This window comes from Saccopteryx leptura, chromosome 4 (assembly GCF_036850995.1).
Source record: "Saccopteryx leptura isolate mSacLep1 chromosome 4, mSacLep1_pri_phased_curated, whole genome shotgun sequence".
In the NCBI taxonomy this organism is placed as follows: domain Eukaryota; kingdom Metazoa; phylum Chordata; class Mammalia; order Chiroptera; family Emballonuridae; genus Saccopteryx; species Saccopteryx leptura.
This window is the reverse complement of record NC_089506.1, coordinates 117,665,201-117,680,854: the sequence shown is the minus strand read 5'-3', so window position 1 is coordinate 117,680,854 and position 15,654 is coordinate 117,665,201. Positions and strand designations below refer to the sequence as shown.

General features: G+C 43.7%; 1 protein-coding gene across 3 annotated transcripts in view; it reads right to left on the bottom strand.

The window, feature by feature from the left end:
* FREM2 (FRAS1 related extracellular matrix 2) overlaps nt 1-15,426 on the bottom strand; it is a 239,020-nt gene extending 223,594 nt beyond the window's left edge. For all 3 annotated transcript variants that reach the window (XM_066381089.1, XM_066381088.1, XM_066381090.1), the window contains exons 1-2: nt 10,013-15,426; nt 4,162-4,251 (exon numbers count right to left, since the gene is read on the bottom strand). In XM_066381089.1, coding sequence (XP_066237186.1) covers nt 4,162-4,251; nt 10,013-15,194 — 5,272 coding nt within the window. In that variant the 5' untranslated portion in view covers nt 15,195-15,426. The remainder of the gene's footprint in view (nt 1-4,161; nt 4,252-10,012) is intronic.
* Nucleotides 15,427-15,654: the final 228 nt, after the last annotated feature.

Here is a 15,654-nt window from a genome sequence, read left to right as displayed (position 1 = left end):
TGAGTAAGTGTTGAAGTTAGTTTTTAAAGAAATAAATCTGGGATTCAAATTTGGTCTCTAGCTGCCTGGTTATGCAACTTGAGGAAGGTCCGTTACCTATTTCTGTAGCTCAGTTTTCTCATCTGCCAAATAGGAATAATGAGTTTTTTGCTCTTGTTTGTTTTGGTTTGTTTTTTACTAAGCTCTTAAGAATATTATGAAGGCAAAATTACGTGAATCATATAAAATCATAAATCATATAAAAATTTATGATCTAATTGAAAGAGTCCTAAGATATAAGGATCTCTGTGTATGTTTGTATATATATGTGCAATATTAAACATTTATTAAGTCTATACTCCCTCATGTGAAAATCTTGACATCTGTTCTTCAAATAAAGTACTCTTTAGACCTGACATTTGGTTATTGTCCCTAAACCTCTTCAAAAATAAAAAGTAATAACTGTTTTAAGCACCATTCCATTAGTAGTGGATGGTCCTAGTCCATTACTACATCATAACAGAAGAATTCTGTGGCTAACAAGGCTCTTATGCTAACAAATTAAATATGAGTAATAAAATTAACTATGAAACAAAAGGGTTTTAGCTTTCCATTCTCCTTAATTTTTACTCTCATTCTTAACTACTAAAACTAAAAGTTATCCTTTATTTTTTAAGGTTATTCGAGGATTATATTTATCCCAGTAATTTCTTTTTAAAATTTCATTTATTCATTTTAGAGAGACACGGGGGGGGGGGGGGGAGAGACAGAGAGAGGAGAAGAGAAGGACATGGGGTGGAGCAAGAAGCATCAACTCCCTTATGTGCCTTGACCAGGCAAGTCCAGGGTTTTGAACCAGCGACCTCAGCATTCCAGGTAGATGCTTTATCCACTGTGCCACCAGAGGTCAGACACAGTAATTTCTTTTTTTTTTTTAATAATTTTATTTTTTTAATGGGGTGACATCAATAAATCAGGATACATATATTCAAAGATAACATGTCAAGGTTATCTTGTCGTTCAATTATGTTGCATACCCATCACCCAAAGTCAGATTGTCCTCTGTCACCTTCTATCTAGTTTTCTTTGTGCCCCTCCCCCTCCCCCTTTCCCTCTCTCTCTTCCCCCTCCCCGCGTAACCACCACACTCTTATCAATGTCTCTTAGTCTCACTTTTATGTCCCACCTACGTATGGAATAATGCAGTTCCTGGTTTTTTCTGATTTACTTATTTCACTTCGTATGTTATCAAGATCCCACCATTTTGCTGTAAATGATCTGATGTCATCATTTCTTATGGCTGAGTAGTATTCCATAGTGTATATGAGACACAGTAATTTCTTTATATAGTCATTGTCCTAAAATCAATCTTGTTGACTTGAAGAGATAAATTTAGTAGATTGAAAAGAAAACTTGGAGTAGCAAGTTCTTAATCTTATACCACGGTGCCTTGACTAGCTTCCCAGATATGAAACACTGAATGCCTTTCATTGGCATGGTTTGTGAATATGCATACCATCATGTATGAAGTTGAAGATCCTAAATCACTACAGCTAAGTTCAGTAGACCCAGGTTCAGAGTCTTTCATCACTTAGGTGGGAAAAATAAGTGCTCTTGAGAGAGCTGTTATTTCCTGGAAGGAAGGAAGAATGTATTTGGAGAAGTCACTTGGCTTCTCTGAGATCTAGAGCCCTCTAACTGCACAACAAGAATATTTACTCACAGGATTTGGGTACCTGTTATAGTTCTGGAAGCATACATATCTTTGAGAAGTGTCAACAAGTGTCCTAAATGTATCTTCATAAACATGTATGGAATGCATGTCAGTGGGGAGAAGAAGGGTAAACCCAGCTCTGGAATTCTCTCTTATGATGTGAACACTCCAGTTTTGGAAAAACTCCTAAAATGACTTTGTTCTTATTTCCATAAATACAATCTTTAGAGGCTCAGCCACATTCAGCAAATCCAAAAATAAAACCAGTCTCTTGAGCTAATCGTTTCTAACTTAATATTTTGAAATGTACACTGCTTTCCAAAGATTGAGTAGACTCCAACTTTAAAGTAACTGTTACCATTCCATCCAGCTAAGGAAAAAGAATACAGAGGAATAGAGGGTGTATATATATAGGCAGGGGCAAAAGTACCCTTACAGTTGAGAGAATGAGAAACCATTTATTCTTGTATTACTTATTAATTATTATATTAATTTCCATATAAACAACTGTAAACAAACTTTTGCCCCATCCTTTATATATAATGAAGGGAAAAAAGCAAAATATAAAACAAGTATAGGCTATGTCTTACAATTGTAGGCAATGTACTTCACTTATTTTTTTTTTTTTTGCAATTTTAAAGAAAATTACACTTTTGCTAGTGAGGTTTATTCAGTCATTAGTAGAGATAAACGTGGTGTCTTGAACCAGTAATTTAGTCTCTACATTTTAATATGCTATACAAATTTAGACAACTTCAGAGTCTCAATGTCAAAGTTCACTGATGCAGAATTTCTCACTGAAGCAGCAGCTTATTCTTCTATGAGTTGGTTTCCTTCTTAGAACTCGGTTTTAGTCTAAGATCCACTTATCAACATATAGAATACTAAACTATGATTTGGTTATTATAAAAGGAAAGGCATTAAATTTATTAACTATCTGATTGGTAGTAAAAATGAAATAATTGAACCCAATTTAACACAGTTTGCTTCCTTAGCAGACACCTAATAGAGGGCATTTTCCAGAGTTGTGGCCATGTTATGTTCAATGATATTTTAAATAAAGGCTATTTACTGTCTCAAAACATTTAAAAGGAGCCTGACCAGATGGTGGTACAGTGAATAGAGTGTCAGACTGGGACACAGAGGACCCAGGTTCAAAACCCAGAGGTTGTCAGCTTGAGTGTGTAATCATCTGGCTTGAGCGCTGGCTCACCAACTTGAACACGGGGTCGCTGGTGTGAGTGTGGGATCATAGACATGACCCCATGGTCACTGGCTTGAGCCAAAGATCACTAGCTTGAGCAAGGGGTCACTCACTTTGCTGTAACTCCCTGGTCAAGGCACACATGAGAAAGCAATCAATGAACAACTAAGTTGCCCCAACAAAGAACTAATCCTTCTTATCTCTCTCCCTTTCTGCCTGTCTGTCCCTCTCTCTGTCTCTATCACAACAAAACAAAAGAAAACAAAAAAAATGTGAAGGGAAAGCACAGGATCTTTTTGAGATAGATGACATAATAGTGTGCTATTTTGAGCATCACAAGGAAACGGATGACTCAATCTGAATTCTTTCTTTTCTTTCTCTTTCTTCCCTCTTACCTATGTCCCCTCACTTCTTGTGTCCTGTGCACACAACACATATTCCCTCCTGAGGTTCTTCTGCTTCTCTTAAAAGCATTTGAGATCAAAAACATCTTTATGATCAACCCAGAAGCAGCTTTTTTTTTCCTTCTAGACACAGGGTTAGGAAGAGAGCTGAAAAGGGTGTGAGCAGCAGTCTGAGCATTGAAGCAGTAATGACAATCATATTGCCAAGGAGACTTAGATTACACATCATATCTTATTCTCTACGGTACTCTCCAGACTTCACTGAGAAAAATTTGATCTAGACTAAGTCATAAACCCCCCCCCCCCAAATAAGAAAATCACCAGACATATTGAGACTGGTGAGATTTAAGTATATTTATCTAACACTGATTTCTTGGGGAATGCAATATACTATATTTTCCTCTGACATCAGTCCATATAGTACCCTTGTGCAAGTTAGAAAAAGGCACCACCTTGTTCTAGTTTGTACATGAGTAGACACACTCTGGTAGGCACACGCCAGTAGGCACATGGCTTGCAAGTGGAGCTGGGCTGAATTCCAATATCCTCCTGTAACCTCAGGGCAGCCTCATGCAGAGCATGACCTGAACAACTGGACATGGAAATCCTATTTATACAGATCCTTCTTTTTAGTGCTTTACAAATCATCAAACAAAAATAACTAGAACATTTATCTAAAATTATTGTGGAGTAGCACTGTATAAGATTGAGAATGTAAGATTTTTCAATAGCAAATATGCAATGTACTTAGTATAAAATCAGGTGAATGTAAAGTAATACTTGATACAGATTCCTTGTATCAAAGAACAACCAGTAAGTCACTCTCCTTATTTATACTAATCAGAGAGCGGAATACTTACCACCATCTTCAACTGTAAAATGGAACATGTCACTTGTGGCATTAGCCCCTTTTCTTAAAACATAGCATATTTTCATGTCATCAATGTCAGCTAGAAAATAATCAAAGAACAAGATGATTACTGAGTAGGGCCACATTAGTGACGCATGAAAATTTATTGGCTATAATCATCCCCATCCCCATCTTCTCCTAAGGGAAACAGTGCTATCTTCTTTCTCGTATCTCTAAGCCCCTTGAGTTCAGCTGTCCCACAGAAATTGGGTCTGTTACACAGAGTGCAAGAATTGGGTTATAATAATAGCAAGGTGTTGCCCCTCCCAGTGGCACTTGCATGTTCACACTCCAAAGGGGTGGCTGCCCAAACACGGAATGCCAAGCTCCATGACAGATGGAAAGAGATATTTTGGGACATGGCAGATTTTCCAACACTACTGAGGAAACACCCTTTGTCTTCCTCTAGGACCAACTTTAAGAGGATAGAGGTTCCCCTGCCCTTCCCTCAAATTAACTTTCTTACCACTAGTAGTTCAGCAGGCTGTCTTTAAGCAGTTCAAACTTTGAAAGAAAAATATCAGAAAATTTAAAAAAATCCCAGATTGAAATAACTCTCATGAACCAATGCCAGAGAGAACTTAGAATAAAAAAAATACATCTAATAAAAGCTGAAACTTTTATTCATAAGGGAAAATTATTTTGCTTTAAGAGTGCTCTTTTTGTTGCTTTCTACTTTACTTATCAAATTTCCTGGCATATTTTGTTTAGTCTTGACTAATATATAATTTTAAAAATGTATTCATCCATTTTACCAGTTTCACTCCTTAATGATGCCACACAGACAACATAACGCAAACACTCTGTTCTGAGATATTCAAAATAGACTGTTATTTGAGCTACACCAAGCAGTAAGAAGTTATTTCCAAGATCATATAAAATCAAGACCATAGCTAAAAATTGCTTTAACAGTGATATGTAGTATTTATTTGTCTCAGGTGTGCTTTATGGTTTTTTCATCTTTTAAGAGCTCTACTAAATTCACGCTATGACGTTTAAAGGCATTCCATATAGGAGAATGATTTTTAAAAGAGTAGTCTCAAGTCATACAAGGTGTTAGAATGAACAAATTACCCCATATGTTTCCACAGCTCCACTTTATAGATATGAAATGTGTGCTCTACCTTGGCTTACACAGTTTTGAAAGGTGTATCAGACAGAAATTACAATCAGACGTCTGAGTAAGGGATGCTTCAATTTAATAGTTAGTGGTACCTTATTGCTCATAAAGGTCCTTGGAGATGAAATTTAAAATGTTTTGTTCTTCCCTAGCATTTCATTTCTAACTCTACTATAATTTCCCCCAAAACGTACCTGCCCTGTATCATTTTTAGCTTTCTACATGGCTACCTTTCCTAGAAGATTGAAAACTTTGGGGATTTTTTTATTCATCTTAACTTCCCACAGTTCTTTGCTCGGGTCTAACATTCAGAAAAGGCTCAAAAGTTTCTTAAATTAAAATGAAAGAGCCTAGAAATCTAGGGGACCTCGCCTGTATCTCTACCTTTCTATGTAAAGTGTGTCTAACGGATAAGGAGGGAAGTCCCCACACCGCTGTCCACTCTTGTAACCTTACCTTTCACAACCTTTAATTTGTCAGTAAGAAATGAAGTGACTGCTCCTCTGACTACACATCCTTAGAGGTCACATGGGGAAGACCCTTTGCCAACATTCCCATTCCTTTTTTAATAAGAAAATCTAAAAACTCTACTATGGAAAAAAAATTCCTGGTTAATATGCTCAATCTCTGTACTAATGGATTTTTTAAAAAGCTATAGTACTTAGGAGATGGTTTTATTGAAATAAATCACTTTATTCAAAATTAAATTTTAAAAACTTTTTTTTAAGTAAAGAGAACTTGAATGAAGTTATATGACACTCAGGTGTCCAATTTTTCTCTAAGTTAGGGAACACAATATTGATTAGTTGGAGCAAACCCTTTTCATTGTCTTTATAAACTCTGTTAAAAATTTATAGTTCAATAAGGGGACTTTTAAAAAATCTCTAGTAAGTAAAAACTAGAGATAACACTTATTGTACAGGTATCTCTAAAAATAACAAAAACATATTATAAATATATATACGAACACTCACTTTTTAAGGCACAGAAATATTAGGAAAATAAAAACCAAGTAGCCAAAATGTCATCTTCTTTAAGTAAACATCTAACTAGATTTTTTCCTCTAAATGTTAAACATGTATCAAATATATTTCAGTATATCTATACAATTATTTCATGAGTTTTTTAAAAATTCTAAATTTATTAACATGTCTATAACCACACCCTTGTTCAAACTCTTTGGGGAAATTTCTGAAAGTGATTTATAAATTATCTCCCACAAGCAAAAGAAAACATTCAAGCAACTGAGACAAATGATTTAGACCTAGAGGGGCACCTTGCTAGAGAGGTGAAGTTTGAAATGACTAAATAATTTCCCTAATTTTTCCTTCCTTCCTTCCCTCCCTTCCTCCCTCCCTCCCTCCCTCCCTCCCTCCCTCCCTCCCTCCCTCCCTCCCTTCCTTCCTTCCTTCCTTCCTTCCTTCCTTCCTTCCTTCCTTCCTGCCTTCCTTCCTTCCTTCCTTCTTTCCTTCCTCCCTTCCTCCCTCCCTCCCTTCCTCCCTCCCTCCCTTCCTCCCTCCCTTCCTTCCATTTTTATTGAGAGGCAGGGAAGCAGACAGACAAACTCGCACATGCGCCCCAACTGGGCTCCACCCAGCAAGCCTCCTATAGAGCAATGCTCTGTGCATCTGGGGCCACTGCTCTAATGCTTGGCAACCGAGCTATTTCAGTGCCTGAGACAAGGCCATGGCGCCATCCTCAGCACCTGGGGCCAACTTGCTTGAAACTTTTGAGCCATGGCTGCGGGAGGGGAAGAGAGAGAGAGAGAGAGAGAGAGAGAGAGAGAGAGAGAGAGAGAGAGAGAAGAGGGATGGAAGGAGAAGCAGATAGTTGATTCTCCTGTGTGCCCTGACCGGAAATCCAACCAGGGGTTTTCACAAGCCAGGCTAATGCTCTACCACTGAGTCAACTGGCCAGGGCCCTTATTAACTTTTTTTTTTTTTTGTATTTTTCTGAAGCTGGAAACGGGGAGAGACAGTCAGACTCCCGCACGTGCCCTACGGGGATCCGCCCGGCACGCCCACCAGGGGGCGTCGCTCTGTCACGACCAGAGCCACTCCAGCGCCTGGGGCAGAGGCCAAGGAGCCATCCCCAGCGCCTGGGCCATCCTTGCTCCAATGGAGCCTCACTGGGGGAGGGGAAGAGAGAGACAGAGAGGGAGGAGAGGGGGAGGGGTGGAGAAGCAAATGGGCGCCTCTCCTGTGTGCCCTGGCCGGGAATCAAACTCGGGACCTCCGCACGCCAGGCCGACGCTCCACCACTGAGCCAACTGGCCAGGGCCAACTTTTTCTAATAATGAAATCTAATACGTTTTAGAAATTAGTTTTTTTTCTCTTATCTATCATTTAGCCAATCAATTTAGGGAAAACTTTCTCTGGTCATATGTGCTAAATTAACTTAATTCAGGGCATAGAAAATCCATTAAAATATAGTTTAGCTTATTCCTTCAAAATAAACACAAACACAAGTACAGAGACAGCATCATCCTCACTTGAAGCTCAACTTTCATTCCCCACTGGGGAGCAGCCATGGTAGCTCTACCGTAGAGCACTATCCATTTTTACTCATTTGTCTAATCCCCGTAAATAATGGGGCACGAACCTCACTTCAATCTCAGCTTGTTTCATTGAGTGCTGTGTGATTAAATACCAACAGTTTTCCTAGTCAACATTTGGGTTCTTATTGCAATGTGGCAATTCATTTTAAAAAAGAAATCTTAAAAAAATGTTATCTTCACTTTTTACAATAAACTTACTACTGCTCCTCATTTATAAATGACCACAAAAGGTAATTGTGAGTCCAAGTTAGAGAGAGAGCAACACCTGTAACGAAATAGCACATCTGCCTGTCTTCATCCAACAATTCCTTTTTTAAAAAAAAACAACCCAAAAAACTCTAAATATTTGAATCCCTTTTCTGGTCAGAAGTAACATTTTCTACCTTCCAATATACAGGGGTGGGCAAAGTACGGTTATGTTTCGGAATGCATGAGAGTTTACTCTTGCATTATTATTTATTTATCAGATATTGCATTGTTTGTATTCTTATTCATACTGTTATTATTTTGTATCCTCACTAATGATTTACGTGGAAGATAATGATGGCTTGTACTTTACCCAACAGCCAAAGAAAGTGGATATTTAAAACCTACTTTTGCCCACCGCTGTATTCCTTTCATTGCCTTCGCTTTCCATGAAAATAAAGCAATCTAAGGTTGCATGGCACCTCTATCCTCAGAAAGCCTTCACACAAAAGTTTCCTGCTGGTCTGGCATGACACTGGGCACTCTGAGGTTTTCCTGTCCCTGCAGGCACAGGGATATATTCAGGCTTTCAGCCAAGAATTGAAGAGGTTAGAGTGTGGAGCTATTTGCCAGCATCTCAAACAGAGGAGCAGTTCACTTTCACACTACACTTTGTGACATCTGTGTGTATTAAAGCCTTGGTTATCTCAGAGCACAACACTGTTGCAGGAAAAGAACACCCCCACCGGGATGCCCTGTTAAACTCCATCTCTACCCACAGAATCCACATAGGCTAGATCTAGTTTCCATTCCGACACGAGGAGATTTTTCCTGAAAGCAACTCAAACCCTTTGTAGTAAAAGTCACACGTTCTGCCGAACAGAGCCCTAACTCCCAAGCCAGCATACTGAATTGGCTTTTCCCTTCAGTCACTGAGTAACTAACTGCATAGGTAACTCGCCTGTCCTATCTCAGATCATGCGTGCGCGTGCGCGCGCGCACACACACACACACACACACACACACACACACACACACACAAATCCAGGTTAGAAATATGCTTTAATCTCAAGAATGCAGAGGCAACCAGTGTTGGTTATTGTGTTTGAAACAGGGCAGAAAGAAGTTTTAAAATAAGAAAATAATTTCCTCCTTAAACAATTAATTTTATTAATGTGTCTTCAAGCTCTTAATAATAAAGTGGATGCATATTTTGGTGACAGATGTACTGTCTTCTTGTACATCATATCTTCTTATAGTCTCTTATTTTGTGTGTATCATAGTAACATGCCGTGAACAAATGATTTTTATAAATCTACATAGTTATTTACTTCTTATGTCCGTGGACAGGTGTTTGCCATGGAAATATAAAAAAATTATAAAACCTACAAGGTATAAATACATCTTTTTATTTTAGTTACAAAGTTTCTACCATCTATAACAGTATTAGCACAATGCTCTCAAAAACTAGTCAAAGTTGTATAAATCTGGAGGCTCTATCTGAATGATGTTTGATAATAATAATAATCTGAATACACAGAATTTAGAAGCACATCTCTCTCTATGGTTAAAAGGCTTCATAAACTTATTTGCAGCACACAGTTTGCTCAGGGGACAGGTGTGTGGCAAGCGGGGCAGAGTTGAAAAGCCTGCTTCAATTGTAATTTACCAAAGTCTGGCTCCTGCTTTGGCAGCTGTGAAAACACATTGGTACTCCTTCTAATGAAGGTCACTACAGTGTGACATGCGGCAAGGAAGGAGCTGCTCTCTCAGGAAAGAACGTTCCTGAATTCTCCCCTCTCCTTTATTTCCCTTCCCTTCCCTTCTCTTGGCTCTAATTTGACGCTCTATTTAGTAAAAGTTTTCAGTGACAGAGCATCCTTAGGAAATAAGACCTGAAATGCCCTTTGATTCTAAAGAAAGAAAAGTGAGCCATACCTTGGGTAAACTGAGTGACACTGTGGTTGCCTTGGCCCAGGTGGAGGAGGTGTCCATGCCGAGGGGCCTCTGTAACAATAAACCTAAGGGAAAAAGGTAGGCTGTCTCTGTCCTCAATTTTTAATATTTTGCTTGTGATCATGAATCCCAAATGGCCAGTGGCCAAAGTGCGAAGTGTAGAGGCCCCTTTGTTCACTGCAACTTGGGGGACACTGTTGTCAACAGCTAAGACCTGGATCTTCATCACTTGAGGCTGTCTTGTTTCGAATATTGTATCAGGAAAAACATAAAACTCTGTATGGGAACCATCAGTCACCGTGAAGGAGAAGCTGTCTTCACTTGACTCACTGCCATCATGCCTGTAGCTGATTAAGTTTTCATTCAAATCTTGCTTGGTAAAAACCATGGCAGGTCTGGTGTTGTTGAGTAGGAGTTGGCCATGAATAGGCATCTGGGTGACGGTGAATTTTAGGAATTTGTCAGGAGTATCTCTGTCTTCAACGGTGAGTTCAAAGGGAGTGATCAGCTTGCTTTCACCTTCACTGACAACCAGGTTATGGATGGTGACCACTGGCTTTTTGTTGTCCACATCACTAATGGAGATACGGAATGTCCGGAAGACAGGGTTACGTCCATCAGTGACTTGAAACTCAAAGCTGTCCATCTTCATCTCATCATCAGCCGTGTGGATGTAATAGATTTTGTTGCCAGCCAGTTGAAGCTGAGTGAAAGATGTAATAGACACTCCAGGTTGATCTGTGCATTCTAAGAGACCTCTCATGGGAGCCCTGGTGATGGTAAAGACTAAGTTTTCATCAGGACTGTTCAAGTCACTAGTGCTTAGTAGGTCTGTTGTGAGGGTGACTTTACCACCTTCTTTCAAGGACACTCCCTTACTTATCACATCAGGGAAGACAATGTCAATGCTCCCAATAGACACATAAAAGTAGCAATCGATGAGGCTATTTGTTCCATCAGTTACGTCAAATTTAATTAGGTCCCGAATGCTCTCTCTCCCAGAATGGACATATTGAATTAAGTTCCTGTCCACTTCATCCTGGGTAAAATTCATGCCCAGTGTGATATTTTCAAAGACACCTATAGTTTTTTGTCTCTGTAGTAAGCCATGTTCTGGCCCATAACGAATAATATAAACCAAGGATTTGTCTTCAGAATCTAAATCAGTTGCCATTAATATTTTGTTGTTCATAATTTTGGTTTCCCCGATTTCTACTTCTAGTCCATTATTAATGGACATCCTGGGGGTCTCATCATCCACAGGGATGACCATAATGGGAACCATCTTTTCCACAGAGTGCTTACCATCCATTAGCTTAATCACAAAACTATCTTCCTGGGTCTCAGAGTCATCGTGCTCGTAAATAATGCTGGAACTCTCGATGATCTGGTCCAAGGTGAAGCTTTTGACCAAAACTGTGCCATTTATCAGCTGGCTCATGATGTGACCATGAGCAGGAAATCGGGTCAGAGTGAAAGTTAAGTCATCTAAGGGAATGTCAGCATCGGCGGCATTGAGGATGGGGGTGTCAATCACCAGACTCATGCCTTCCATCACCATGAATTCTCTCAGGAAGATCTCTGGCTGCTCATCATTGGTGGGAACGATGACAATGGGAAAAAACTGTCTCTCTGAAAAGTTGATGCCATCAGAACAACGAAATATAAATCTGTCTTCCACAGGCTCCACCCCTTTGTGGACACTCTGGACATAGTTGATATGGCCCTGCCTGAGATCTTTCAGGGTGAAGGCACTGATGGCAATTCCAGCTCTTGATTTTTCAGAGCCTGGTGCTGGAGAAATATTTTCAACATAACCTGAAGTTGGCTGGATCACTATAGTGCACAAGATGTCATCATTGAGGGAATCGATATCTTCAGCACTTATATGCATTGAGGTTATGATACTTTTATCACCTTCCATTACTATAAACTGTTCTCCTATAGAGATTTCTGGAGCCTGGCTGTCAACAGGAAGGATGGTGACCCACACAGTAACTCTTTGGATAGTATTGCCATCTATCCTCCATTCTTCAGACATATCTGACAGACTCAGGTTAAAAGAGTCCTCTTTGGGCAGTAAGCCTATCTCACCACTGGTGTGGGCATAGACAACAGAGCCTTCCAAGATGTCCCTTTGGGTAAACTGCTCTGTGGGGACTCCATTGACCAGGATTTCTCCATACAAGGGTGGATCTTCCAAGAGGAAAATCAACATCAAATCATCAGTGTCTTCATCTGTCCCCTTGATAACATTGGCTGTGATTTCAGTAGCCCCATTTTCTAAAACATCCAGGTAGGACCCCAGAGTGCCAGCAGGAAGGCTCAGTGTGGGCACCTCATCACCCACTGGCCGGACACTCACTCTGAGAGTGATGGGCACCACATGGTGTCTGTCGCTGACCTCCAAGGAGTAGCTATCAGTCTGAGACTCATCCCCATAATGGTCATAAGAAATCCTACCTTGTTTTATGTCCTCCAAGTAGAAGATTCCACCTACATGTAGTATCTGTCCAGATAATTTCATGTAACCATGTTTGGGTGCCTCTGTTAGAGTGAAAGAGATGTGGGCTATGTCAGTGTCTACATCTTTCACATGCAACTCAGACTCACTCAGAATGTGGTGTCCCCTTTCCTGAACAGTGAAGCCGGTGTTAAGGATCTCAGGTGGCTGGTTGTCCTCTGGCTGCAGGTAAAGAGTGAAGGTGCCAGGAGCTATGTTCCCAGCTCGGTCCTCCACCTGGAACTGGAACTGGGCCACTCGAGAAGCCACTCCCAGTTCTTGATCTGGAGGTCTGTAAGCAATTTTATGGTGGTTGATCTGGGCTTGGGTAAAATGGGCCACCATAATAGAAGGGTTGTCAGTCAGGACCAAGGTGCCTAACGGGGCTGGAGAGTGGTTTTCATCGGTGTCCATCGGTGGCTGAGTCACTGTGTAACGCAGCTCTCGGTCATCTGTGTCCAGGTCAGTGTAGCGCAGCCACTTCTTCCTCAGCGGCGTAAGCCTGGACTCTTGCACCACCATCCGAAGGGGACAGCCACTACCCAACTCCGGGGGGAGGCGGTCCACGGGATGAATGCGGATCACAAATCGCTGTAGCCCAGACTGGTTAGGGGGGTCATGGTTATCCTGGACTCGAAATATGAACTGATCCATCACTGGCCCAGGACTATGGGGCCCAGAGTGCTTATAGAAGAGCCGCCCCTCCGTTATGTCCTGTTGCCGCCACTCAGTCACTGTTTTCTCATAGAATCCCCCCTGTTTCTTCCATGGGCTCCTGAAGAGCTGCTCCACCTCAGGGGGAGGATGAGTTTGGCGGAGAATCAGATGCCCTGTGGTTGAGGGAGAGTCCAGCACAAAAAGCAGCAGAGAGTCATCTGAGTCCATGTCAGTTGCACTTAAGGCAAAAGGGAGGATGGGCACTGTTTCACCTTCTGCCAGTGTCAGCCCTGTGTTGGCATTGAGAACTGGTGGCTGGTCGTCCACAGGCACTAAAGTGATAGGGAACAGGAACTGCACCTGGTGCCTGTGTTCTCCATCTACCATCCGAAGCACCAGGTTGTCACTCAGTGAGCCATCTTTGTCATCGTGATGGTATACCACCTGACCCGCGGCTAGCTCAGCTACTGTAAAGGTCTTAGGGGCAGAGTTTCCGGTGGAGCTGCCCAGAAGGACCAGGTGACCATGCCGGAGCCCTGCCACCACCTCCAGCCGCACTGCCTCCAGGTCATCCTCATCGCTGATGACCAAGTTTTGTGGTCCACTGCCTGCAGGGCTGGTGAGGGGCCGAGACTGGCCCTCATAGAGAATGAGACCCGTGTTGCGGGTGACCACTGGAGCCAGAGTATTCATGGGCTTCACCACCACCATGAAGGCAAAGGGATCTGAGGCTGCTCCTTCTGGGTCTACCACCTCCAGCTCAAATTCAAAGAGACGCTCCTGGTCAGAGTCTTCGGAGGGTGGCTGGTAGGCGATCTTCAGGAGGCGCAGGTCTCTCTGAGTAAAGGACGAGAGGGACAGGCTGCGGTCATCAGTGCTCACCAGATAGCCCTGGCCGGGCTGGAACGGGGAGGTGAGGTTGAAGATCAGCAAGTCAGGCGCAGATTCAGCATCTTCGGCGGCCAGCATGTCTGGGGTCAGGGCTGTTAGTACAAACTGATCTACCTCCATCATCATCATGGCCACAAAACTGGGCTTGGGCGCAGTGTTCTCAACTCCTCCTCGGATTCTCACCAGCACCTGGAAGTGCTCCTGTTTCAAAGGAGAGCTGCCCACGGGAGACCCTCGCGAGTGCAGCTCTACCACCATGGGCACCCAGTCTCTGTTTGGCGAACGACTGGGGGCTGTGTGGCGGTAGCGCACGCCTAGCTCCTGGAAAGCTTTGCAGTCCATCAGGAGAGGCTCCTGGGCGCCCCCCTCGCTGGCTGGTCCTGGTGCCTGAGGGTAGTGGAGGAGTTCTCCATAGCGAGGCAGCATGCCCAAGCCGGACAGGATGCCCACGCGGCACTCCTCCGTCTCGGGCTGGTAGGTGAACTCCAGGCTCCGCGCGTCTAGAGCATTGCTGGTCCCCAGCAGCTCCTCCACGACCAGGGGCAAGTTCCGAGTCACAACTTCCAGCTGAGTGAAGACCACCTCCACCTCCAGCACCAAGGGGAGCACTACCGCCCCTCCCCGCGCGTCGTAGCGCAGCTGCAGCGGAACGCGATCTCGCGACGGGCTGCGCGCGCCCAGGTGAGAGTAGCTCACCTCTCTAGGGCCGAAGTCGCATGGGAAGCGCTTGGGGTTCAGGCGGCCGGGCCGCTGGGCCAGAGCGTCGTTGTCTAGCACGGTCACCATGCAGCGGTCCCCCGGCTGCACCTGCAGCACCAGGTCGTGCAATGGATCCAGCCAGACCTCACGGCCAAAGGGCACCCGAAGCCCACGATTCGCTATTACTATAGCCTCCTCGGCGGGGACCCCTGCAACTCTCAGGAGATCCGAGGACAGCAACGGCCGCCCGGGAGCATCAGGCTGTGCCGGAACGCGGCTTACCAGTGACAGGAGAAGCAGCTGCAGTAGCGCCAGCCGGCTCGGCGCCGGAGGCGGAGGCACCGGCTGGACACCGTTGGGGCTGGCTCCCCGGCGCGAGCGCGAGGCGATCGCGGGGCTCCTGGGTGCGTGCATGGTCCAAGCGTAAGCTCTCGGACAGGTGAGCTTGAGAGCTCGCAGCTAGTCCCTAGGCAGGAGCAGCAGACCCCTCCGGAGAGTGCCTGGAGCCCCGTGCGCCGCCTGCGGGTTCCTGCAGCGGCAGAGGCTGTAAAGTTGCGCGGCACGGTCTGGACTGCGCTGCGGCGGAGGAGGACCAGTCTTCCCGGCCGCTCGCGGCTCAGTGGCGCGGCCAAGTTGCTCCACTCCTTCTTCCCAGGTCCCGGGATCGACCCCGAGCTCGGAGGGAAAGCCCTCCCCTGGATCCCCCCCTCACTCTTTTCCTGCGAGGAAGCCAATCATGGGTCCCGGGAGGAGGCCCGGAGTCCAGGGTTGGATAGCGATTTCTGCCAATCAGCTCCTAGGGGCGGAGGCGAGGGGAGCGCCGCGAGCAGAGGAGATGAAGACTCCGGGAATGGTCGTGGTGGCAGTGAGGGCA